General features: G+C 49.4%; 1 protein-coding gene across 1 annotated transcript in view; it reads right to left on the bottom strand.

Annotated features, from left to right (window-relative positions):
• Positions 1 to 23,300, bottom strand: part of TMEM233 (transmembrane protein 233) — a 302,463-nt gene extending 279,163 nt beyond the window's left edge. The window contains exon 1 of the mRNA XM_069619707.1: positions 22,991 to 23,300. Within this exon, the coding sequence (XP_069475808.1) occupies positions 22,991 to 23,170 (180 nt within the window). The 5' untranslated portion in view covers positions 23,171 to 23,300. The remainder of the gene's footprint in view (positions 1 to 22,990) is intronic.
• Between the last annotated feature and the right edge of the window lie 1,689 nt (positions 23,301 to 24,989).

Here is a 24,989-nt window from a genome sequence, read left to right as displayed (position 1 = left end):
TAACAAGGGGGAAAATAACTGGTGGCTGGCTCCTTGGGAATGCCTGGGTGAATAATACCCTGGAACCCTCTGCTGGTTACAGAATAGGACCCCAAAGTAGTCAGGTTACAGAGTTGATGGATGTTCATCAAGCCATCTTCACTGCAGTGCACCACCAACTCAATTAACTGGTCATAATCACTGACTCTGTTTATGTCAGGGATGGGTTTGTGGAACACCTGATCAACTGGAAGAATTTAAGCATGCTTTGTGCGAACAATAAACCCTTCAACCATGCCAAACTGATCCAGTCAATTGACGATCTGGTGACCTCCAATGAGATGGCCATCTATTGGAAGAAGATAAGATGTCATTCCAAAATAGTGGGGTCAGATAAGACTTGGAATGACCTGGCTGACCAGCTGGCTGAAACCGGAGCCCTGCAGGGGAATTTCATAGAAACTAAATCCCTGCTGGGTGAAACTCAAGTTGCCACTGTCACCGGCTCACAAACTCGTTTGAATAGTGAACTCTCGATTGCCCAGTGGAGTAAAGATACCCCAGATGCAGATTTGATCAATGCACAGAAAGAGGACCTGACCATTGGAAAATTCTATCAACACACTGAAGACCCAGTGAGTTTTCCTCTAACAATGTCAGATTATACCAGTAAAGAGAATCCATGGGAGTTGATGAAGTTTTCCAAGATGTTCCGGATCCAAGCCAGTTTGTTGGTAGCGAGAGCCTTATCTGGCTGTGACCAGTGGGAGGGACCTACCTCATTCAGAAACCTAAGGTGGATCCACACACATGACGTGGCCACTGCTGGTCATAGGCAGTTTCACACGACATTGGAAATCTTGCACAATGTTGCCTACTGGCCATACATGGGCCAGAACCTCAACATGTACCTAAAGGTTGTGTGTGTGCACAATTTCAACCCAGTTGACTCACACAGAGCTCCTCTACAAAAAAAGGGGAATTATACTGATTGGTCAAATTTGCAAGTCGATTTCATAGGGCCAGTGAATTGCTCATCTAGAGGAAAGAAGTACATGTTGACTGTGACATGCATGTTCACAAAGTGGATAGAATGTCTTCCAGCCTCGAATTGTAAGGTGGACAAAGCTGCTGTACAAATGATCAACTCCACCTTCTCTTGTTTCGGCCTCCCGCAAAGGATTGAGTCAGACTGAGGAAGCCATTTTACCAGTGAGGTGATGACGAAGATGTGGGAGATTCTAGGGGTAAAAATGAAATCTCGACACTCACACGAGGGGGGGTAGAGAGATACAACATAACAATTGTGAGGATCTTAAAGATGTTTGTGGCAGACTTTGGAACCAGTTTGAACATCCTATTACCCCCTGTCCTGATGGCTGTTAGGTCTACACCATCTTCTGCAACAAAGATGTCTCTATTACGCTCACCTGGCTCCCACAGAGGCGTCGATCTGAACTGGACAGCTGCGGTATCCACCAATGTGACGCGTAGGGCCAAGATGACAGACTGGACTAGCCCACCTAGCTTCGTTTGCTTGGCCCGTAGGAATATTCTTCTGCAAATGGAGAAAGGGGATTAACCACCCATGGAGTTGAGCGTAAATCCCCCCACCCCGGCTGTTCTCCCCACAGATCACCTTTGATGTCCCCTCTTATAGTCTCACCTGATGGTTTAAAAAGATGAGCTCTCCATCCTGCATTGAGCGCAGGGGCGCGTTGATAACCAGTTGCTTCACTGGCTCGAAGGAATTGGTGAGTTCCAGAACAATATTGACTCCAAAAAGTATGTAGTTCGTAAGAGTTCACATGTCTGACTTTCACTCTTGTCCGATTCCTTGCAGTTTGCAGCTTGACCCCAGCGAAGAGTTCCTCATGGTAGCTGACGAAGTTCAGGTTAGGATTTGGCTTATCCTACACAGTTCAATAAAATAAGGCCAGAATGTAACCTGTTGCTTGCTCCCTTATTCAGGTGTGGAGAGAAAATATGAAGTTTGCGGAATAATGCCTCCGGCGGTATAATTAGGTAAGTCTATTGTGGTGAGAAGAGTTCACCTTGTTTGTCCCTTTGTCTCACCTTGTTGTCCCTTTTGTTCCCCTTAGGGGCCGGGGTACGTCGAGGATGCAATGGAGACTGCGCCGACCCATGAAGAGGAATAGTACCCCCGGCGGTAATCAGGTAAGTCTATGGGGGTAGTTACTATTGCCTCTGTTTATTCCCTTGGCTCACCTTTGCTGTTCTTGTGTTCCCCGTGCCAGAGTGCGGCGGGAACGTGCAGAAGGATGCGGTGGATCGTGAGGATGCTGCGAAGGCCGGTGAGTTCAGCGCGGCGCTGCAGCAGGTGAGGCGACGCGCGTAAAATGCTTCTTTCTTCCAGCTCGAAGGTGCTGTGGATCTGGAATTCGGGTAAGGATCGAAGGTTTTGCTCTTATTCTAACCTCTTCTCCTTCTGTTCCTCCCTTTTTCTAGGAGCTGCAGACTCGAGGCGGGAATGGCAGAAGACTGGATGCAGGCTTGCAGGCACGGTGAGCGTTACGCTGCTGGATGTAGAATAGCGCGAAGCGTGTGCTGCTCTTCGGGCGTGGTTTAAATAGCCTCCAAAGTAGTCCCAGGTAGGTATTCCTCCCCAGCCCCACCCGAGTAAAAAATAGTCCCTAGGTAAAATAGTCCCTTCCACGCCTCATTTGGCTTGGAGCTCTGCAACATGGTCTGCATCAGGTAAGCTTGCAGCATGCTCTCCATATGAGCCTGGTGCCATAGGCCAGGACCGCACCCAAACAGCCCCTAGCAGGGGTTTTTGGGCTTGCTCAAAATAACTTGATGCCTGCTTCCGGGGTTGCTGGACCTGGTCTGGTTCCCCGGGGGTAGGCATCATGATAGTTAGGTCTACACCATCTTCTGCAACAAAGATGTCTCCATTTGAGCTACGGACCAGATAAAAATTAGTGTTACCTCATCATCTGCTCTACAGACTCAGGAGCAAACCATGATAAATGTGTTCACTAATCATGAGTAGATTGAAAATATAAGGAAGCACCTCCAGCACACTTTTGCTTATGTTCAGCCCAATTTAGAAAAGTCGGTTGAAGGAATGAAGACCTTTTATGATCTAAAGATGACCAAGAAAGAATATGAAGTAGGTGACACGGTTTACCTGTACAATTTTCAAAGGAATCAGGTCAAGAAGTGGAAATTTCTTCCATCTTGGCATAGTGGCTTTGAAGTTTTAGATAAAATATAACCTGTTGCCTACAAGATCCGCTTCCCAAAAGGAGAACAGATGGAAGAAAAATGAGTCCACATCTACCAGTTGACTAGCTGTCATCTCAGACATGGTGTAAGACTGTTTGAGGAGCCAAATGAAAATCGAACAGGTGAACAATCCGAGGAGTGAAAACCCTGGATGGAGAATTATAACAGGTGAGTATATTTTAATTAATATTCTTTGGAAATGTAAAAAGTGCAAAATTGATGTTCTCAAATATTGTGTATAGTTTTATGTAATGTTTTCCTCTTTTGAAATGGAAGTCTTAAAATTGATGTCTATTTCTATGTAAATATTATCTCTCGAATGCCATTTTCATCTTCCGGGGAAATGTTGTGTGTAAAAAGTACTGATCCTCTTTTCCTTTCTATTGTTAGATAACTAACTTCCTTACCTTCCAGCCTGGGGGCACGAGGGGAGTTTGGAGAGGACCCTAGGGACCCCAGAATGAAAGAAATAAGTGGGTGCTGTGATACACCCCCACCCCCACCCAAAGAGGAAAGGGGAGGCTGGAGTGCCCACTCCCCGATGAAAGAAATTGAGCCGGATGGGCTCCAATGAAAACAAAAATATTTAAAAAAGACAAGGGACTTTGGATGAAATGCCACTCTGCCCTGCTCTTCCCCACCAAAGAATCCTGGAAGAACAGGAGGGGGGCTTGTGGGATGTAATCAAAGGCCACAAACCAAGAGAACGGAATGGCCCACTGGGAAACTGACCTTCAGCATTCATAAACCTGCATGCTGAAGAATTGAGCCTATTTAGGCAGACTATGCAGCTGTCTTTCTGCAGGGGAAATCCAGAGAAGGCTAAAACAAAAATGTAATTTTTCCGTGTGCATATTGCAAAAGCACATCACATTCCAAGCTGAGAAATAAACACAGCAATTTCTTTCAATGAAACTGTCACCCATCAAAAGGGGTTGCACTGTGACCATTCAGACCCAATTTTTAGCAGAAGAGTGACCAGAAAATAATTAAAGGGGTATTTTGTTAATGACTGAAAGAAACAGGCCTGCACCTTCAGTGCAAAAGCAAAGTGAACTCTGATCAGTAAAATACACAGTGGGCTTCATTACGACCCTGGAACTGACGGAATGAAGGGGGCCGGTACGGGACCGGCCCCCTTCATTCCGTCAGGGCCGATTACGAGGTTCCCTTTGCGGGACCCGGATCAGATGTCTGGTAAAACCAGATGTCTTTTCTAGGTCCCGCGAGGGGAAGAGGGAGGTAACAATGGGATACTTGTAATGTGCCCGTTGTGACCTCCCTCCCCATTCCCATTGGGCCCTATGGGGGCTCAAATGGGAATGGGGAATGGTTCCTGCAAGGAGGACTTACCAGGTCCTCCTATGTCGGAATGACCCGGTAAGTCCCCATTGCAGGAACCCGGTAATGGAGGCCGGTTTGGAGGCAGCCATGGAGCCAATAGCTCCATGGCTGCCTCCAAACTCATCCCAAACTCATAATGAGGCACAGTGTGTCAAAGAATAAAGGCTGATGTTAGAAAATGCAGCATGTGATTTAATGTCAGCTAAGAACAATAGGCAAAATTCACAAGTCACTTCCTTGACTGCCAGCCTGGTTTGTGCATCCCAACTGGTTACAACTGCAATAAAATGTGTCCTACCCGAAGGGTGTTACAAAACAAACTTTCTCTAGACTTGCTGTCTCTGTAGGATGATTGGTCCTGGCTGGTGCATGACCGGAATGTAGGGTGGAGGTGTGAAAAGAAGGGCTACAATCAAGGGAAGCTGAGACTTTGAAAGAAATACAAGAAATAGAAGCCTTTCAGATTGGAATGACGGTCCCCTTAAGATAAGAGGCCAAGCCTTGTGACATCACAGAGCCGGCCCAGCTCATTATCTGTAGTGGGAGATCTCTGTGTAGCAAATGCATCCCCCATTTCCAATCTGCAGGCACCAACTTCAAACAACCAACTTCAAACAACAAATAGACTAATAAAAACCATTTCACAGGCTGGCCGAGAGAGACAAATGGCTTAGAGGAAGCAGAGCTCCTATTGCATTGACATAATAATTTTAAAGGACTATTATAATTTAGGCCTTTTCCTAGCAACCAAAAGTTGCACTGCATTGATTTACGTGTCATTTTTTTAGATAATTTCGATGTGATTTTGTGGAAATAAAATTCCTCCAGCTTCGACTTAGGGAACTGTAATCTAAAATGGGTTTCTGGCTGATCTAAAAATGTCCTGAATTAATGAGTTGGTGAACTGGTGGAGGGTAAAAGTATGAATATGAGGAGTAAATTGTGTGTTTATAATTGTTATGCTTTTTGTGTAAACGGCTGAAAATTGCCACATGCCCATGCAACATGATGCAGAAATGGCTGTCATTTTATTAAATTCCCCATGAGTAGCTGAAGCAGAATATATGTATATGATGGTAGTTACTAGTAAAATCATGAAGTTCTGCTACAAAACAATGTTTTTCCCAAAAACAGACATAGAAACAAAAGGGGATTTCAAAGGGAAGTTGCCATATTTCTGTTCCAGACTCTTAAACCAATCCTTAGAAAGGGGCTGGATTTGGGAGGTGAAAGAAGGGCAACAGTCCAATCCTGTGTGCAAGAACTCTTGCAGGGAGCTGCCCCAGATTGTAAACTTGATGGTGTCATCAACGCTATATAAAGTGGCTGCACTATAGAAAGAGAAGAGCTCCTAAAATTACCATTGTGAAAGGAGCTGCTAAAACTTACCATTTGACAGCCACAAGGAAAAACCAAAAGTGGATTTTGCAGAGATTCCCTCTGGGTGAAGCTGCCTATTGCTGGGAAGACATAAAAGCAGACTGGGTCCTGTGGTGGAGAGCTGGGGGCCAACCTTGAGAGTGAAGTGACCAGACCCTTGCCCTATCTTTCCACAGGGTCCGGAATTGCAGCTAGCTTTCCTGAACTTTAAACAGAGGTTTTCAATGTAAGTAGACTTGAGCCAGTTGTAACCAAATGGTGGGGGAATCTGCTGGCCCTAAATCTTTTCCCTTTATAGTTGGCGGGTAGAGGGGAACCTGTGCAGATCTTTAGCCTATTTAACTAAAAAATATTAATTTAATTAATTCCCCTTGGCTGAACACCATGGGGTGATTTTGTTAAAATTCGAAATTAACAAAGCTCATTGCTGGTATGCGCTGAAAACTATACACTGCAATGTAATTGAGAAATCCTATTTTGCCTGCTAACTCTGACTTCTTTTAGGAAGAGGGGGTGCCTTTGTTCCTAAAACAAAATTCTTCAATCATCCCAATTTTTCCTGTCCAGTTTCCCACACAGGCTTTTAAGCGCAGGGAGGTCTGAAATCCAAAATACTTCAATCATCCCAATCTTTCCGTTAGACTTCCCCAACACAGACCAAAACCCCATTGCTAAATCACCCTGTGTTCATCTTGAACAAAGGTGTGGGTGAAATAGTAATTGCCATATGCATTTGTCCAAACCTGTATGCCAAACTGCTAGCCTTTTAAGGGTGCAGAAAATTCGAAATGGCACAACACGATGGGACGAATTCATGGAATATTTTGCACGGTTCAAAGGGACTTTGCACTGCTGAAAAGTGACTATGCACTGCAGACACAAACCCTGATTCATGGAACTGTGCAAAATGTATTTTTGCAGTGCAAAGTCTGTGAAAAGTCATTTTGCACTGCAAAAATGACTATGCACCGACTTTGCACTGACTTTGCACTGCAAAAATACACTTTGCACAGTTCCATGAATCAGGGTTTGTGTTGGCAGTGCAAAGCCACTTTTCAGCAGTGTAAAGCCACTTTGAACTGTGCAAGAAATTCCATGTATCGGGCCCTATAACTGTAAACTGATGGTGTTCATTGACCAGCGCTAATTATTTCTTGAAGTAAAATCTGTAGAAAGAGAATTTTTGCAATTTGTGTTTTTCCCAACCCATTGGTGTGATTTATTTGTGTAACAAGAAGTCAATTTCGAGCCCAAAAGACGGTGACGTGTGTAGTTTAGTGTGATTTCTATGACCTATAATTCAAATAAATACAAATATATTTCCTGCAAACCGGCCTGGTTCTTGGCTCATTGGTAGCTCAGGGGGAGGGATCCAAGGGGCATGATATGAGGCTGAGATGGGGCTGAATAAAAGAACTGACATTAAACGTTTATTGTATGACACTTAGCTTGGGGAGGGAAGGAACTCCATCTGTTGAGGGTGACCTCTCAATAAACTATTACAAATCCAATGTCTAAAAAGAAAAATAACAAACTCTTGTGCGCATACATATTTATAATGCTATAGGTATAAAATACTATTCCTGGGCTTCTCCCATATCACGGTTTATTTACCCATTATGATCAGAGTGATCCAATAGCCGTTATGGCAACAATTTACAGTACAAATCGGATTCCCCCTCCCTCTGGGCCATCAGCGTTAACAATATATGTAGCGTCTATTGTGTAGATGTCCATTTTTATAATATTATTATATTCTTATGGTATTTATTGAGCATGGACCTAGCTTTGGGAAGCAACGGAGCAGGAGCACTTTGCGAGTCGTCGGCTGAAGGCTACCATGCGGGAAGTAGAAATACAAGCGTGCGGGGAGCTAATAACAGGGGAGGGGAAGGGATGTCCGTTTGGCAGCAAGGTATCTACAAGCAACCAAGGCAAGAAACGGGAGGAGCGAGGGGGGATCAAATCTCCCATGTGTTCGGGAGGAGCTCTTCCTGGAATAGGAGTGTCTTGAGCATCTTCCTGAATTGTAGAAGGGAGGGGGCGAGGTACATATCATACACAGATATCATATATAATCAAACACACTTATATTTCATTTGCATTTGAAGTAGAGCTCCAATGGAATAAATATGAACCGATTGCTGCACAGGCATGATAAATATACATATAGAAAGGTTTATTGTTTACTATGCCATTGCAGGTGTGTAATAGAAAGAGGACTTTGGCCAGGCAATGCTGTCATATTTCTAGGCGCTGATTTCCTGTTCTTGCTGGTTCAGACATTCGGGTGCTTTGCAGTCCCATGGAAGAATGTGTGACATTGTATCAGCCACTCGAGTGGATAAGAAAAGCTTTTTAGAATCTATGTTTATTGAAGGCAGCAATCATTTAGACCCCAGGCCGCAAATACACATGTCAGGGAAACCTAAGATGTAAGCATGACATGGATCGGGTTCCCTCAAACGTGGATGTGTTGGCAAGCGGCCTCTGTCGCACCAGGCACGCTGCTGAACTCTGCACGGGCAGCGTTCCCAGAAAAAAAGACAGCTCGGCAAATGCGTTTTCTCTCACCACCGGCACATGGGTATTCTCACGCCACAGCCCTTCTGCCCACTGGCACACACACACAAACACACACACGCATCCAGTGCTTTAAATTTGTTGGTCCTAGCCGGCTCTCAGTACCAGCACTTCTCATGTTTGCCATCATTGAGCATTGGGGCGCAACACCATTGAGTTGACTGGGCTTCAGCCCCCAGACCCTCCTCACCCGAAATGTTTGACTGTGTTGACTCGACCTGGCTGACCTTCAGAGCCAGCGGGACAGAACAGGACACAGGTGTTATGTTGAATGGTGGCTAGGCTTTGATGTGAACAAAGGCCCTGCAATTACTAATGTAAAGCATATCACTGTTAGCACCTGCATGCATATGCATACATTTTTAGGAAATTGAACTCGTGATGTGGGGTTAGTACATGCATGCCAGGGGACTGATTGGAATGGTAGAGAAGGGACGGGAGACTGCTCATTCTCACAACAGCCTTTAAGTGGCTGTAGTCCGACTTAAAGGAGAGACTTAACTGCCTGTAACATTAAAGCGGAAGGAGAACAGTCTGATTAGAATCCGTAAAGAAGTTCGATGCTCCCCACACAAATATGTTTGCCTCTCCTCCATTGTCTCTGAAGTTAGCACCTCTTCCAACATTTGAAGGGTTAGACACCCCATAAAATGTAGATTTCGTTATGTTGTGCCCCTGTCAGGGCTTCTCCTAGCTGAAGAAAAGCACCAGCTCATGCATTGGGCAGAGAAATGAAAACATGCCCTTAAAGTGTACCGTAGTGAAGGTCTAAGCTCCCACAGCCTTTGCTGAGGAAAGCTATGCCTACTGTCTCCTCCTCTCTCTCCCCTTCCCCACATCCCTCGATATGCTCAACGAAACATAGTGTCTATTGGGCTTCATTCCAAGTGTGGCGGTCCGGAAATAAGGGTGCTGGTCGCACCGTACTGGCACCCTTTTCAGACTGTCACACTCCAACTGTGCCTTCCTGGGCCGTTGCACCCAACATGTCTGACCTACCGGGTGCAACAGCCCCGGTAGGCGGAGTTATCATGGAAGCACCCGCACTGTTAGCAATGGTGCTGGTGCTTCTGTTTCCCCACTTACACTTTCCGGCGCCTGATATCCCAGGCCAGTAATGTCCTCGTGGGACCGGGATCTCAGGCAGTGGATAAGGTGTTACGATTTTCTGGCAAACCGCCGGTAGCACCGGCGTGTTACCGCCAAACTCGTAATGAGGCCCAATTACTTTTTTAGCACAGTTATAACGACCCAAACGCCTTAGCTGACAACTACAAAGATGCTCTATCCAAAGCCATTAACGCCATAGCTCCTCTTGAACCCAAAACAGGCAGAAAATCTCTACACAGTAACTCGTGGTTCACAGATGAACTTCAGTCCCTACGCTCCCGTAAAAGAGAGGCTCAAAACAACTGGCTAGCACACCCAAGCAAGGACACAAAAAACTGCTTTAACCAAATCTCCTGACTATATAAAGATGCCATCGCCAAAGCCAATTCCTTCAATATCCGTATCACTAATGTCAAATAGCAATCTAAAGAAATCTTTGCCATTTTCAACGAACTCATATCTTCCCCCAATACACCAGATGAGATTACTAAAGACGAAGCCTGGTGCTCCAGCATCCAAGCTGCCATGCTAAATAAAGTAGAGCTACTTCAAAGCAAAATTAAGAGTCACCACAAAGCCCTAGCCTACTCCCATGGGCTTAAACACCCTGACCCCTCTCCCCCACCAACCAATTCCAAACCACTTTTCACATTTAAAGACATTTCAGAATTAGAAGTCACTAACATCCTCAAAAACCTAAAACCCTCTATGTGTAAAGGAGACATCTGTCCTCCCAAACTGATAAAGGACTGCACAGACCTCCTTGTCCGACTTATAACAGCGCTCATTAACGCATCATTCAGAACCGATATCATCGCTGCTAGCCTCAAAGAAGCGTGAGTACGTCCACTTCTAAAATAAACACCCTCGCCCCTACCCAGCCCAACAACTACCGACCCATAACCACAGTGCCTTTCCTCCTTAAGATCCTGCATAAAGCTGCCCTTTCCAAACCCAACATTTCCTTGAAACCCACTCAATTCTTGGATCTAGACAATCTGGATTTCGCAAAGGTCATGGCACGGAAACAGCACTGGTAGACCTAAAAAAACAGATCACACATATCATGGATAAAGGCAAGCCTGACCTCCTGCTACTCCTAGACTTCTCAGCTGCCTTTGATCTTGTAGATCACAATATACTCACATCACACCTTACACACTCAGCCAACTTCTCCAAAGAAGCTGCACAGTGGATTACATCCTTCCTCGAGGGCAGGGCTATGAAAGTATTCTCAGACATAGCCCATGCTGCCCCCACCACCATTCACTGTGGAGTCCCGCAGGGTTCGTGCATGGCACTCACTCTATACAACCTGTTTATGAAGCCTTGGGTATCACGTATACCAACTACGCTGATGATACCCAAGTACTCTTACCACTCACTGGCTCATACACTAAAGATGCCCAAGCACTTCACTCAATATACACCACCATCCAGGCTTGGATGGCAGTCAATGGCCTCTGCTAAATGGAGAGAAGATTGAAATCATAATTTTAGGCCTAAGAACCGCATTAGCCAAGCTAGACAATTTGTACTCCAACTTCACTATTGAGAACAACATCATCCCTGTTCCACATCAGTAAAGACCCTAGGCGTCTACTTGGACTCCACACTATCCATGTCCAGACAGGTCAGCGCCATTACATCCACCTCAGCACACACTACTAAACGTATAAATGCAGTTAAATCATACGTATCCAAGCCCAACTGCCTCTCAATTGCCAGAGCCACTATTGGAGCCAAACTGGATTATTGTAATGCCCGCCTAGCAGGCACTTCCAAGCACAATCTAAACAGACTGCAAATCACGCAGAACAATGTGCTCAGAGCAGCATTAAGCCTTCCCAAAAGAGAACACATCACCCAGGCTAAACAGGCAGCCCACTGGCTCCCTGTCAAAGAATGCATCAGCTTCAAAATCCTCAACCTCACCCACAAATGCCTAGCATTCTAAGCTCCGGCATATCTGGCACAAACTTTATCCAAACCCACTCACTCCAGACCCACCAGAATGCATTACACCAACCTTCTGCACACACCCCACATCAACAGATCCAAAGCAGGAGGACTAGGTTTCCCATACATAGCCACTCAACTCTGGAACGCCCTACCCACAGATATCAGAACAGAAAACTCCCTTTTCACTTTCCCCAAAAAAAAATCAAAATCCTCCTCTTCATCTGACCCCTTGTGTGCCTGCTACCTGTCTGAATATATGATTGCAATTGTTTTTATCTCATCTGTAACTAAGTAAAATGTCTGTAACCAGCGCCACGATGCCTCTGAGCTGTTGCGCGCTCAACAAATGTGAATAAATAAATAAATAACAGCAGAGCTGGTTCTAATGTGCAAATGATAAGGTAATTGGAAATGCAATGGGGCATGTCGAACTGATAACCCACACACAGACCCATTACCTAACACATATGTGGCTTATTCAAAGACCATTAAAGTGTGTCACCAAATAAAACAACATATTTAAAGCTGTTTATATCCCTGATGCGCGCTGCTTTGACATGGGGAAAAATAAAAAAGAAAGGGTATGCTTTTATGTGGATATTCTAATTTTCTTAAAACCATGCACAACAAGAAGATTGATGTTTGTTCAAAACATTTACTTTTGGCAAGTGATCTTATCACACATTTTTTAAATTGTGTTTCTGTTAATGCTGAAAGTATAGTGATGTAAAACATAGGTGCTTTTACAGGCCTGTATTGCTGTGCCTTCTGGGATGTGTAGCCCTCCATTTATGGTGTGGAAAATAGAGCAACAATGATACTCTTTTAGCTTCACATGTTTTTTTTAGGGATTCATATGTTGTGAAGTTGGGTTACTATTTGCTTTGTGCAACTTGCATGTAAACTTGTAAGCATTAATGTTGTTATTGAAAGCCAAAACTTAAATATTTGCACCAACTAGAGCTCTGAAGGTATGTGGTCAGGTGCTTAAACTGTACAGTGATTTAACGTACTGGTTTCACTACCTAAACAAAGCTTAAGATCCTGGGCAAAAATGCAATCTTATTGTATCTTACCTGCAAAAACTGTGAGTCCCCTAGAAGGGATTCAGTTCACGCTATTCAAAAAAGCCTCCCTACCAATGCAGCAGCATTAGGAATCCTTTTACAATCCCCCGGAGCGGCAAATGAGGCGTAAACAAGTGAACACGTGGTGTTACGCCTCATTTAGCACTCGGGAGGATGTTGAAGTGTTTTCAAGAGGAGGCGCCAAATGAAATGTACATTCCCGCGACCCCCCTTCTCTGCCTGTCATAAAGAGGTGCATTTCATGTTGATGCTTCTGGAAACGCACCGGATTCCTCTGGAATCAGCCACTTCGCAAAAGGTGCTGGATTCCATTAGAATCTATGGAAATGCTTCCTGACAGGCCGCTACATTGTAGAAGGCATGCTGCATGCAAGCAATGCATGGAAACGCTAGCCCTCCTGGATGTCAGTGCATTGCTTGCACTTCGTAGGCCAAACAAATCTAAACTGTACAGAGATGACGGGTAACACGCACGGCACGTGCTAGTGTAACTGCCCTCTCTGTGCAATTAGCTAATTAGCAATGGGAAGAACAAGCCCCCCGTAATGTTTTGAAGAACAACATGCCATCCCCTTTTTCTTCTCTGCTGGTGGCCCCTGAGGCAATCGCCAAGAATGGCATTATTGTTAGGGTGACCAGATTTCTAAAACGAAAAACCGGGGCGGTCAACAACATAAAAGAGGGACTACTCCATCACAGCCCACCAATTACCGCATGTGGTGGACCACCTCTGGTCACCGGGGTGGGCCATGGATGATGTCAGGACCACCCGACACGGCAACCACGCTGGGGACACCGAGCGGACCGAGAGTAGGGGACACCTTACAATGCCCAGATCACCGGGCCAGAGCTCCACCGTTTGGGGATCACCCCAATCCTAGCAGTCGCGGCTCCAAGGGCACTTGGGCCGCGCTGCTGAACCAGGCCACGATCAAGCAGCAACAGTCACCCCAATCACTGACACAGGCACGAGTTGCTGCTTCCTGAGTCTCTGCTGCACTGCCGCCCGCGTGCCAGCAGAGCCCCTTTTATTAGAGAGGCGTCATGACATAGTCATGGGGCTCTCTCTCCGCCAGCCACTAGACCAACACACAACATCCCTCCTGTATTATAACAAAAGAAAATCACCCCCCACTGCAAAACAGCGACCCTCCAATGGGTCTAACTTGGTGCATTCTAGTCCGCGCACCATTGTACTCATACATCATCACTGCAAACATTGGGTGCCTTCCAGTCCGAGCACCACCTAATACCTACTCAAAACTTCAACTTTTAAGACTGCAAACAAACAGGTGTGTTCCAGTCTGCACACCAAGGGCCCGACAGCAGGCTGATTAAGCTCCGAAGATTCCGGGATCGAACTGGCCAGTGGCACTGCTGCAGGACAAAAAGAATACATTTTCTTCATCTTCCTCCTCTCCGACGTCATACTGCACTCTCCTTCGGTCCTCTGCCACTTGGACCGCCGCCACTCTGGGGGTCCTTCTCCCCTTCGACTCACTCTCCGATGTCCCCGCCATGCTGGCTGGTGTCAGGGTGAGGCACACCCGTGCAAAATGATCCAACTTCCCGCACCTCCCACAGATGTGCCCTTTCGCTGGGCAATCCTGCGGGTGTGGAAGATCCCACCCGCACAGATGACATATTGTGGCATTCGGGTCTTTCCTTGGCCAGTCTCCCCTCCTCATCAGCTTTCCTTCTTGCCACTTGCCGACAGCTGCCACCTCCTCGAGCTTGACCCACTGCATGTGGGCCTCCAGCTTGAGGTAGTGTCTGGATGAGTACATGACTGAGGCCCGAACCTCTGCCACTTCCTGGGCACGGCCAAGGTCTAGTATCCGGTCAAGGGTCAGCACTGCGTCCGTCAGGACTTGCTTGCATAGCTTCAACGAGCTGCAGCCATAGATGATCTGCGCTCTGATCTCATCCCCCTCAAAGGTTCCCAGGTCACAGGACAGTGCAATGCCGTGCAGCTTCCCATGGAACGCATCAAGGCTTTCCCCTTCCTCCTGAATCGCACACCTCATCCTGAACCGTTCATAGTCCCTGGTGACCATGGGTCGGAAGTATTCGTTCAGGGCTGTGATGGCTGCAGCATATGACTGATTTGCGGGCCTTAGAGTATTGAATAGCCTCTGAACAGCCAGTCCGGCAGAGTACAGGAGTGTTGGGCATTTGGCTGCATCTTTGATCTCCACTGCCTCAAAGTACAGCTCCAGGTTCTCCACCCAGGCTGTCCACCAGGGTCACAGACTGGCAGGTGAGCCCACCACGTCGAAATGATGTAGTGGCGCATGCTGTCCTTGACATACCCCCTCGTTGTCGTTGTCCGTCATGATGAGCCCTGGGCGGGGCCCAGGATGAGACTACTGCTGGTGAGACTTAGGGTGTGTTCACCATCCACGGGCCTCGAGTAGCTTGACCCCTGTGAAAGTCTTTAACAGGTGCACGAGCACTCCTTGAGGAGCTGCTACCTTTGGGGGAATCCTGGGGGAACAGTTGGAACTGAGACGGTGAATAACACCCTTCGGGAAAGTTGATGGTGGCTGAGACACCAGGCGGGACCAATTGTTACTTTGGTGCCCGTTGTGCTGAGCATCCGGGGCCCTGCATCTGCAGGCAACACCCCTCTTCCACTTGCAGCAGGGTCTAGTCTTCCTTCCTGCAGCGGGTGTGGCTGGGTCATATGCACCCTGCAGGCTCTGCTAGCTGCTTTTGTTCCCTGCTGCAGCCCAGACTTGCAGGCCACCCCCCCCCCTTCCTTTGTTTGTGGAAGTGTGTTATTCTGTGGAGGCCTTGCCCCTTTCTGGGCATACCCCCGACCTTAGCTGAAATGTATCTTTCACCACACGGCCCTGGTGTTGAAAATATCATTCACCCCTTCGAGGGCTGATCCCCGCTGTCCCCCTTTACTCAGGAAACCTGTGGAGGCCTGGCCCCGCCCCCTTCCTTTGTCCTGGGGCTGGGCGGTACCTCTCCAGGCGGTTTACGCCACCATTAGCGCACTGTCCTTCACCGCCGGGCCCGGTCCTGCGGCCACGGTCCCTCCAGTGGTCGCAGGCATGAGGTGACCCGTGCGGGTGTGCGGCACCAGGTCCCTGTGCCACCCGCCACGCTGCTGACGCTTCCTCGCTCCCTCCCCACGTGGCTCCCGGCCTGCAGCACCACCGTCAAGGGCACCAGGCGACGCGTGCCTGCCCGGCAGCATAAGGCCCGTGGCCCGCCTGTGGCACGGTGAGTGCCACCTCCAAACTTGCGGCCGACACTGCGATGCACACCGCAGGCTTCCGGGAAGCCTAGACCGCCTTCGTCGCCAATGTGGTGGCCCGCCTCTGGTGACCTGGGCGGGCCATGGATGATGTCGGGACTACCCGACACAGCAGCCACGCTGGGGGCACCCAGCGGACAGAGAGTAGGGGACACCCTACAATGCCCGGCTCACCGAGTCAGAGCTCCACCGTTTGGGGATCACCCCAATCCTAGCAGTCGCGGCTCTAAGGGCACTTGGGCCGTGCTGCTGAACCAGGCCACGATCACGCAGCAACAGTCACCCCAATCACTGACACAGACAGAAGCTGCCGCTTCCTGGGGCTCTGCTGCACTGCCGCCCGCGTGCCAGCAGAGCCCCTTTTATTAGAGAGGCGTCAGGACACTCTCTCTCCGCCAGCCACTAGACCAACACACAACTCCGCCCATCCCCAACACGCCCCCACAACCACCACCTAATCATATTTCCAGCACTTCTCCTTTCTATAAAGTGTATATGATTTCATTTGTGCAGTTTTGTCTGTGAATCTTGGCATGTTAATTGAAAACAAGCGTTTGCTCTGATTGATATTACATGACTTGCTGTACAGCCATTTCTAAATCAATCTCTGTAGCACAGTCAGTAAGTGTTGTGACTTATACTTGAAAAGTTGGGGGTTCGAGCCAATCCCCCAACTTCAAATTCTGAAAGTGTTGTGAAAATAATTGAAATTTGAATTACCTAGTAGCCACTCAACCATGCAAACCCCGGATGGGGTTTCTAAAATGAAAAAACTCGCGGGACACCGGGACGGATTGTGATTTCCCGGGATAAACGCAACGTCTGGTCACCCTCGTTATTGTACGCCAGCCTTGCTTGATTTGCCCCACCTCCTGCTGCCGCTCCACATTGGAGTCGATTGGGCCAGCGAGAGATCTGCCCCCCAGGAGAATTAGTGAAACGCCCTTGCATGCTGTTACTTTCACGCAAATGTTATTTTACTTTCCGTCAACGTTGCGTTTTTTTGGGGGTGTGCCTCGTGCCATCGGCGCTTTCCTTGTGCAGAGAGCTTTCCCCGGTTCAAATTTGAACAGTACTGCACTGGGCGCAGTGTGACGACTTCCTGTCATCAGTACTGCTCTGCTCTACAAAATTGGCCCACCAAAGCTTAGACGTGGTATGCTGTCCTCCGTGAAATCTACGTGCGCTGGTCCTAAGGACTCTCTGCTAACGTTCTTCTCTGTGCAGCTGCCTGTGACCCTCTGCAGGCTTCAATGGAGATGGGGGTGGGGCGGGGGCAGGAGGGGTTATTGTGGCTTTTCAGTTTGAGCACTCCTGGTCACCCATACATTATTTATTCCGTCTTCTTGGCCCTTATTTTTCTCAAAGCCTGCCAATCTCTGTATATAACACTACTGACACCAACACAGGGCATGATCGGTCTGTTAGTGATGACCGTGTTTGAGAGACGGCTTCATTGGCCATCAGCATGGAATGCGGCTGTTCTAAGAGTGCACCAGTCCACTGAGCTCATGCAAGGAATCGCCAGACATGTCACCGTGCCATGCTGCCAATGCCAAGACTTGAACAAACCGAGGGACTTACCGAGAGGGCAGAAGAGATAGTGAAAGAAGGGCTGTCGGAGGGGGTTTGTGGGGGAGGGGGCGGTGAGGAGAGAGATAAAAATAGAATTGGGCCACAAACAGAGAGTGAGACACGAATAGAGGTGATAAAACATAGCACTGCAAATGGAGAGGGGCACAGAGTGTGATTGATAGAAATGGGACAGCCCCCTCCCCCACCCACCCACCACACACCGCAAACAAGACCCTGTTGTGAGATCAGATTTTGGACACTGCGCCCCTTCACACTTAAAAGCTATCTGCGTGTTTTCTGTTCATGTAAAGCACTGCACCCAGGCCTTCCCGTCGCTAGCGCGCACCAGCCTTCTTACAGCTGGCGCAGGCGCACACAGGCCGACCGCCTCTCTCACTGGGGGCCCACATACACGTTCTCACCCCGGGCACAGCAACGAAAGATGCGCCGGCTCCATGGAATGCAGAGCATCGCACCGGGAATACACACATCCAGCGAAGCTCACACGTGACTTCGGTTTTGGACTTGTGAATTCCAACAGGCCTATGTGTTGTTATTTATTTATTTGTCGTTGTATTAACATCCCCGAGTTCCTTGCTGGTGTGCAGGATCCACGCATTGCAATACGTTTGTGGTACCGGCATATGCAGCGCGTGTCCCGCCCGACACGGGCTGTGCGACATACTCTTGGCAGCCACAGCAGCAAATCCCACTTCCGCTTTTCTCTCAAGCTGCACTCTCCCACCCCTGGAGGGCACGCACATGTGCCCAGTGCTTTCTCAGGCGGACCCTCTGCCGTGATGGCAGGTGCCCACCCGCCCTGTCAGGTCTGATACACACCTTCTATCAATGGACAGCCACCAGCCCACACGCAGCATTTTAGACCCAGAGGACACGCCGCTGCTTCTCAACCCTGGCACACACGTGAACCTTAATACTCCTGGCATATCCAGAATCAGTGATCGAAGTGAGCGGGAACGGTCGGGAGCGGTGTTCTGCTACTTTCATTTTTTCTCTGTTTATCATTCCTCTACCTTTTACGGCCACGTTCACAATTCTATACTGAGGATTTGCCCATACATGTTCCTGTGCAACTGTAATCTTGTAATATATCTACTAGTCACTTAGACTATTGGAAAGTCCCAGCCACAACACTGGTCACATGTTGCACTATGCTTCCACCCAACGTCTCCCCTGCCGAGACCACAGTGCCACTACTATTTTTGGGTACACTTGTACTGCCCGGAATTTTTCGTACCAGTTGCATGGCAACCTTTGCCATACGTTGGCACACACTTCCCACTTGCCCAGGGCACACACGTGCCCCCTATCGCACACATTGGACTCTTGCAGCACTTGGAGTCCCCAGCAGCATTTACTGGTGCCACCGACTCCGCCTTTCCGCTTTGCAAACCATCCTCTGCTCTCCTTATTTGGGTAAATACTGAAGCCTTCTTACCTGTGGCAGAAGCAACCCTTGCCACCCCTAGCACAAACTGCTCTTCTGCCCCTTGGCAAACAGCTTTGCTTTCTCTCCCCCTTGGCGCACACAGCTGTACTCACCAGGGTCGGACGGGGGCACCAAGTGTGTATTTGAAAGACTATTTATTCAGTAACACTGGTCACAACTACTAGCCTTATAGTGAAATAATTCATCAAACTGCCCCATACTGGCCAAAAAAGGGCCCCACTTTGACCCAAAAAACTGGCAAACACTAGCATTTTGCGTTATGGTTCGGGCATTGCCCTATTGCCTACATGCCAGTCCCATTGCCCTATTGTCTACATTCCAGTCCGACCCTGACTGCATCAAACACTTGCCAGCCCTGCCACCACATCGCCCTTTACCACCCCGGCTCACGCGGAACTCTTACTCCCTACACATACGTTTGTATACCCCTGCACACCGAACATTCCCCTCTCGCAGTGGCTTCTGACACGAAGTTCCTCCCGACCACATACACACCACACGCGCACACTGTAGTCTTTCGCCACTCTGGCACAAACATCCACATACAAACCACACGCGCACACTGTAGTCTTTCGCCACTCTGGCACAAACATCCACATACACACCACACGCGCTCGCCTAAGCACACTCTGTAGTCTTTCTCCACTCTGGCACAAACATCCACATCCACACCACACGCGCGCGCCTACACTGTAGACTTTCTCCGCTCGGGCACAAACATCCACATACACACCACACGCATGCGCCTACACTGTAGACTTTCTCCGCTTGGGCACAAACATCCACATACCCACCACACGCGCGCCTACGCACCCACTGTAGTCTTTCTCCACTCTGGCACAAACATCCACATACACACCACACGCGCGCGCCTACACTGTAGACTTTCTCTGCTCTGGCACAAACATCCACATACACACCACACGTGCGCCTACGCACACACTGTAGTCTTTCTCCACTCTGGCACAAACATCCACATACACACCACACGCGCGCGCCTACACTGTAGACTTTCTCCGCTCGGGCACAAACATCCACATACACACCACACGCGCGCGCCTACACTGTAGACTTTCTCTGCTCTGGCACAAACATCCACATACACACCACACGCGCGCCTACGCACACACTGTAGTCTTTCTCCACTCTGGCACAAACATCCACATACACACCACACGCGCGCGCCTACACTGTAGACTTTCTCCGCTCGGGCACAAACATCCACATACACACCACACACGCGCGCCTACACTGTAGACTTTCTCCGCTCGGGCACAAACATCCACATACACACCACACGCGCGCGCCTACACTGTAGACTTTCTCCGCTCGGGCACAAACATCCACATACCCACCACACGCGTGCCTACGCACCCACTGTAGTCTTTCTCCACTCTGGCACAAACATCCACATACACACCACACGCGCGCGCCTACACTGTAGACTTTCTCCGCTCTGGCACAAACATCCACATACACACCACACGCGCGCGCCTACGCACCCACTGTAGTCTTTCTCCACTCTGGCCCAAACATCCAGATACACACCACACGCGCGCGCCTACACTGTAGACTTTCTCCGCTCTGGCACAAACATCCACATACACACCACACGCGCGCCTACGCACACACTGTAGTCTTTCGCCACTCTGGCACAAACATCCACATACACACCACGCGCGCGCCTACACTGTAGACTTTCTCTGCTCTGGCACAAACATCCACATACACACCACACGCGCGCCTACGCACACACTGTAGTCTTTCTCCACTCTGGCACAAACATCCACATACACACCACACGCGCGCGCCTACACTGTAGACTTTCTCCGCTCGGGCACAAACATCCACATACACACCACACACGCGCGCCTACACTGTAGACTTTCTCCGCTCGGGCACAAACATCCACATACACACCACACGCGCGCGCCTACACTGTAGACTTTCTCCGCTCGGGCACAAACATCCACATACCCACCACACGCGTGCCTACGCACCCACTGTAGTCTTTCTCCACTCTGGCACAAACATCCACATACACACCACACGCGCGCGCCTACGCACCCACTGTAGTCTTTCTCCACTCTGGCACAAACATCCAGATACACACCGCACGCGCACGCCTACACTGTAGACTTTCTCCGCTCTGGCACAAACATCCACATACACACCACACGCGCGCGCCTACGCACCCACTGTAGTCTTTCTCCACTCTGGCACAAACATCCAGATACACACCACACGCGCGCGCCTACACTGTAGACTTTCTCCGCTCTGGCACAAACATCCACATACACACCACACGCGCGCCTACACTGTAGACTTTCTCCGCTCTGGCACAAACATCCACATACACACCACACGCGCGCCTACACTGTAGACTTTCTCCACTCTGGCACAAACATCCAGATACACACCACACGCGCGCGCCTACACTGTAGACTTTCTCCGCTCTGGCACAAACATCCACATACACACCACACGCGCGCCTACGCACACACTGTAGTCTTTCTCCACTCTGGCACAAACATCCAGATACACACACCACGCGCGCGCCTACACTGTAGTCTTTCTCCACTCTGGCACAAACATCCCTTAAAATAGTTCGACCACATACATCCCACTCACGCTAGTTATGCATGCACCGACCTTTTCACCCTAGACACTCCCAGTCTTCCCTCATTCTGGGCGCATACACCCCTGCCCCTGCACTCTCACACATCCCTCCAACCTAAACACTCACGCCCCTGGAACACACGCCCTTCTCTCCCCACATACACACACACTTGTCTCTCCGTCGCGAGCATACATACGGATATTCCCCCATTCACGCACCTGCCCCACTACACCGTGCACACACAGGCACGACACCCGACGAGCACACGCCGCTCCAGTTCCACCAAATCCTCCAACCCGCGCCTGGGGAACACATACTCCGTGACTCCTAGACGCACATCCCTCCTCACCCCTAGATACGCACACGCCCTTTCTCTCCTCCCGCCCACGGACACACATCTCTCTCCCACCACACACAGCCCCTCACCCCCACACGCCCCTCTCTACTTTCTCGCTTCATGCACGCATTCTATCCACCGCACGCCCCGGAACTCACGCACGCACTTCCTTCTCTATGTACGCACATGCTCTTTCTCTCCTCACGCCCACCGCCCACGGACACACATCTCTCTCCCTCCACACACAGCCCCTCACCCCCACACGCCCCTCTCTACTTTCTCGCTTCATGCACGCATTCTATCAACCTCACGCCCCGGAACTCACGCACGCACTTCCTTCTCTAGGCACACGCACGCCCTTTCTCCCCATCACGTCCACCGCCCACGGACACACATCTCTCTCCCACCACACACAACCCCTCGCTCCCACACGCCCCTCTCAAGGCCACGCGCACACTTTCTCGCTTCATGCACGCATTCTATCCACCGCACGCCCCGGAACTCACGCACGCACGCCCGCACGCCCGCACTTCCTGCTCTATGCGCGCACTGCCCTCTCCGGCACCGGGAGCCCCTCGGCTCCCCGCTGCACTCGGCCCTCGCCCAGGTCCGCGAAGGCTTGGCTGGCTGGCACTCCGCTGGCAAGCCGCGGAACGCGAGCCCTGCTGAGGGCACCATCTGACATTCCCATTAGGCGCACCTGCCAGTCACCCACTCCGCGCTGAGTGCCGCACGGGGAGGTACGGCTCCACATTTAGCTCGGAGGCCGCTTTACTTCCCATTTTCTCCACATAGTTCCCATCTGGGGACCTTCGCCCTCTTTCACTAAACCCGTTCCCGCTCAATTCTTGCCGCCAAAACGAGTCTCTCATGCCTGGTGCTGACATATGAACTCCATCCTAAAAATGGACCAGATCATGTTCCTACGCTTTTATTAGGCGTGACACTCACAAGACCTAACAGATTTTACAATCCTTATCAGATAACATGTCGACCAATCCTTCCAGTGAGCGCCACTTACCATGATCGAGAAGACGAAGGCCACAATGTTGATGGGGTACGCGGGGCAGAAGCAACTGAAAATGGTGAGGAAAAGGTAGTTGTTGGGCTGCGGGGTCCTTGGGATTTCATCGTCGATGTTGGTCTCCCGGCTCGTCTCCAAGGTCCTCTTGAGATCCGAGTTGGAGCTGGGTTGAGACATAGGAAGGGCTGGAGGGAGGGTGGGAGCCAAAGTGCCTTGCTCGCCGAGTCCGCTCGCTGCCTGGCCTCGGCTCTACAAGCTGCTCTGAAATCCAAGACGGTGGCTCAGGGGAGACATTACCTCATCTCTCCTCCTCCTTGCTTGCTTGCTGCTAGTCAGGCCGGCACGGAAGACGAGCGGGAAAGGGCGCCAAGTGAGAGTAGAGTGAGAGAGGGGGCGGCACAGGTCCGGGACTGTGGTCTGGGCTCTGGGGGCGAAGGGGTCAGCGGAATCAGGCCTTCCAAGGGCGCCTTCATCGTCCCCTGGCAGGTGGGCTCAGACTCACAGGTGAATGACACCGCCCCACTCCTACCAGAACAGGGGCCTCCCATCCTGGGCTCTCCAGACGTTTAGGACTATAACTCCCATGATCCCTCACTATTGGTTTATGCTGGCTAGGGCTGGTTAACCCACAACATCTGGAGAGCCAAAGGTTGCAGGCCTCTGTACTAGGCACCGGCCTGTCACGGGATCTCCCAGTTTACACGATGCACGAAACCCAGCATTGCACCCCAATAAATCAGACCATTATCCCTGAAGAGGAACGATTGGCTGCAGGTTGCTACACAACTTGAGTTCTATCACAGGTGGGGCAATGGGATTATTTATGGGAAGTGGACCGCCTTCCTGATCAAAGTGCTACCTTTCTGTAGAAGTGTACAGGGTCAGCGTTCATGTCTGTGCCCCTTACTGGCTTCGCTTTCGGTGGGCAACTGCTCAGTAGCTTACTGCCAGTCAACTGCCCATTATGTTGGAGTGCCCCAGTGCTTGACCTTAGGCTCCACCGCTGTGACTCTGCCAATAGCCTTGGATGTATCTTGAAACAAGGCACACCTGTTTGTGGTAGCTGCTCCTAATTGCATTAGGATCGCTCTTTAATTCCACTCCAATAGGCTACATTTGTTTGGATGAACAGAGAATTGTGGGTTAATTACTCATTGCTGCTTTTCCTGAAACTCTGGTTCTCTGCAGTCCATAGACTGGAATAAAGCGTGCTGATGTTGTCCTTTGACCCTCAGTGACATGCTTCCTTCACAGGACCCTTCTTGGGGTGCGGGTGAGGTGGGGGGGCACGAGGGGGCGAGGGAGGCTTTCTCTGGATTTGTTCAGCAGGAAGATAAAGAAGGCCTTTTTGAGATCAAACATTATGGTGGTCGTGGACTTTAGATTCCCCCTCCTGGGAGGGCAATTTCTAGACAATATAGCCCCCCCACAGCCACCCCTCCCTTCGCCCCCCAGAACCCTATAATGCAGCCCTGCCCCATGTTATAAAATCATTGCAACTCTGGTTTATGAACTTAGAATTAGAGTAATAACACGTAATGAATAGCTACAGCAAAGTAGACAGCAATATTGCAAGCATAATACATTTTAATTTTTTCATGTATATTTACATCGTGTCAATAAACAGGAAACTCATGGAGGTTGCTGCCACAGAAGCATTTATTCCCGCTGCTTACTCTAATTTCCGATCATTTTACTTTTAATTGAAAGCTCTTCTGCCATTGAACACTGTAGATACGTTTTGCACAATATGGCGAATATGGTGCCAGAACGATGCTAACAGAAAACAGCAGGAGCATCAGGAGATTGCAACAAAGAAAACATTTTCACTATCCACGAGCCAGAATTATTGGCTTTGTCAATTCCACACTATAGTAAATACTGAGTGAGGCTTTTCTTTAGACGCTCATGCTGCGACCCAAATCACGCACAGGGACTCCTGATGTGAGGTAAGGCACAGTGAGATTAAAATATTTGCCCACAATCGCCTCTGCTC

The sequence above is a fragment of the Ambystoma mexicanum genome, chromosome 10 (genome assembly GCF_040938575.1).
Source record: "Ambystoma mexicanum isolate Mex_15411 chromosome 10, UKY_AmexF1_1, whole genome shotgun sequence".
NCBI lineage: Eukaryota > Metazoa > Chordata > Amphibia > Caudata > Ambystomatidae > Ambystoma > Ambystoma mexicanum.
This window is presented reverse-complemented; position numbering and strand designations above follow the sequence as displayed.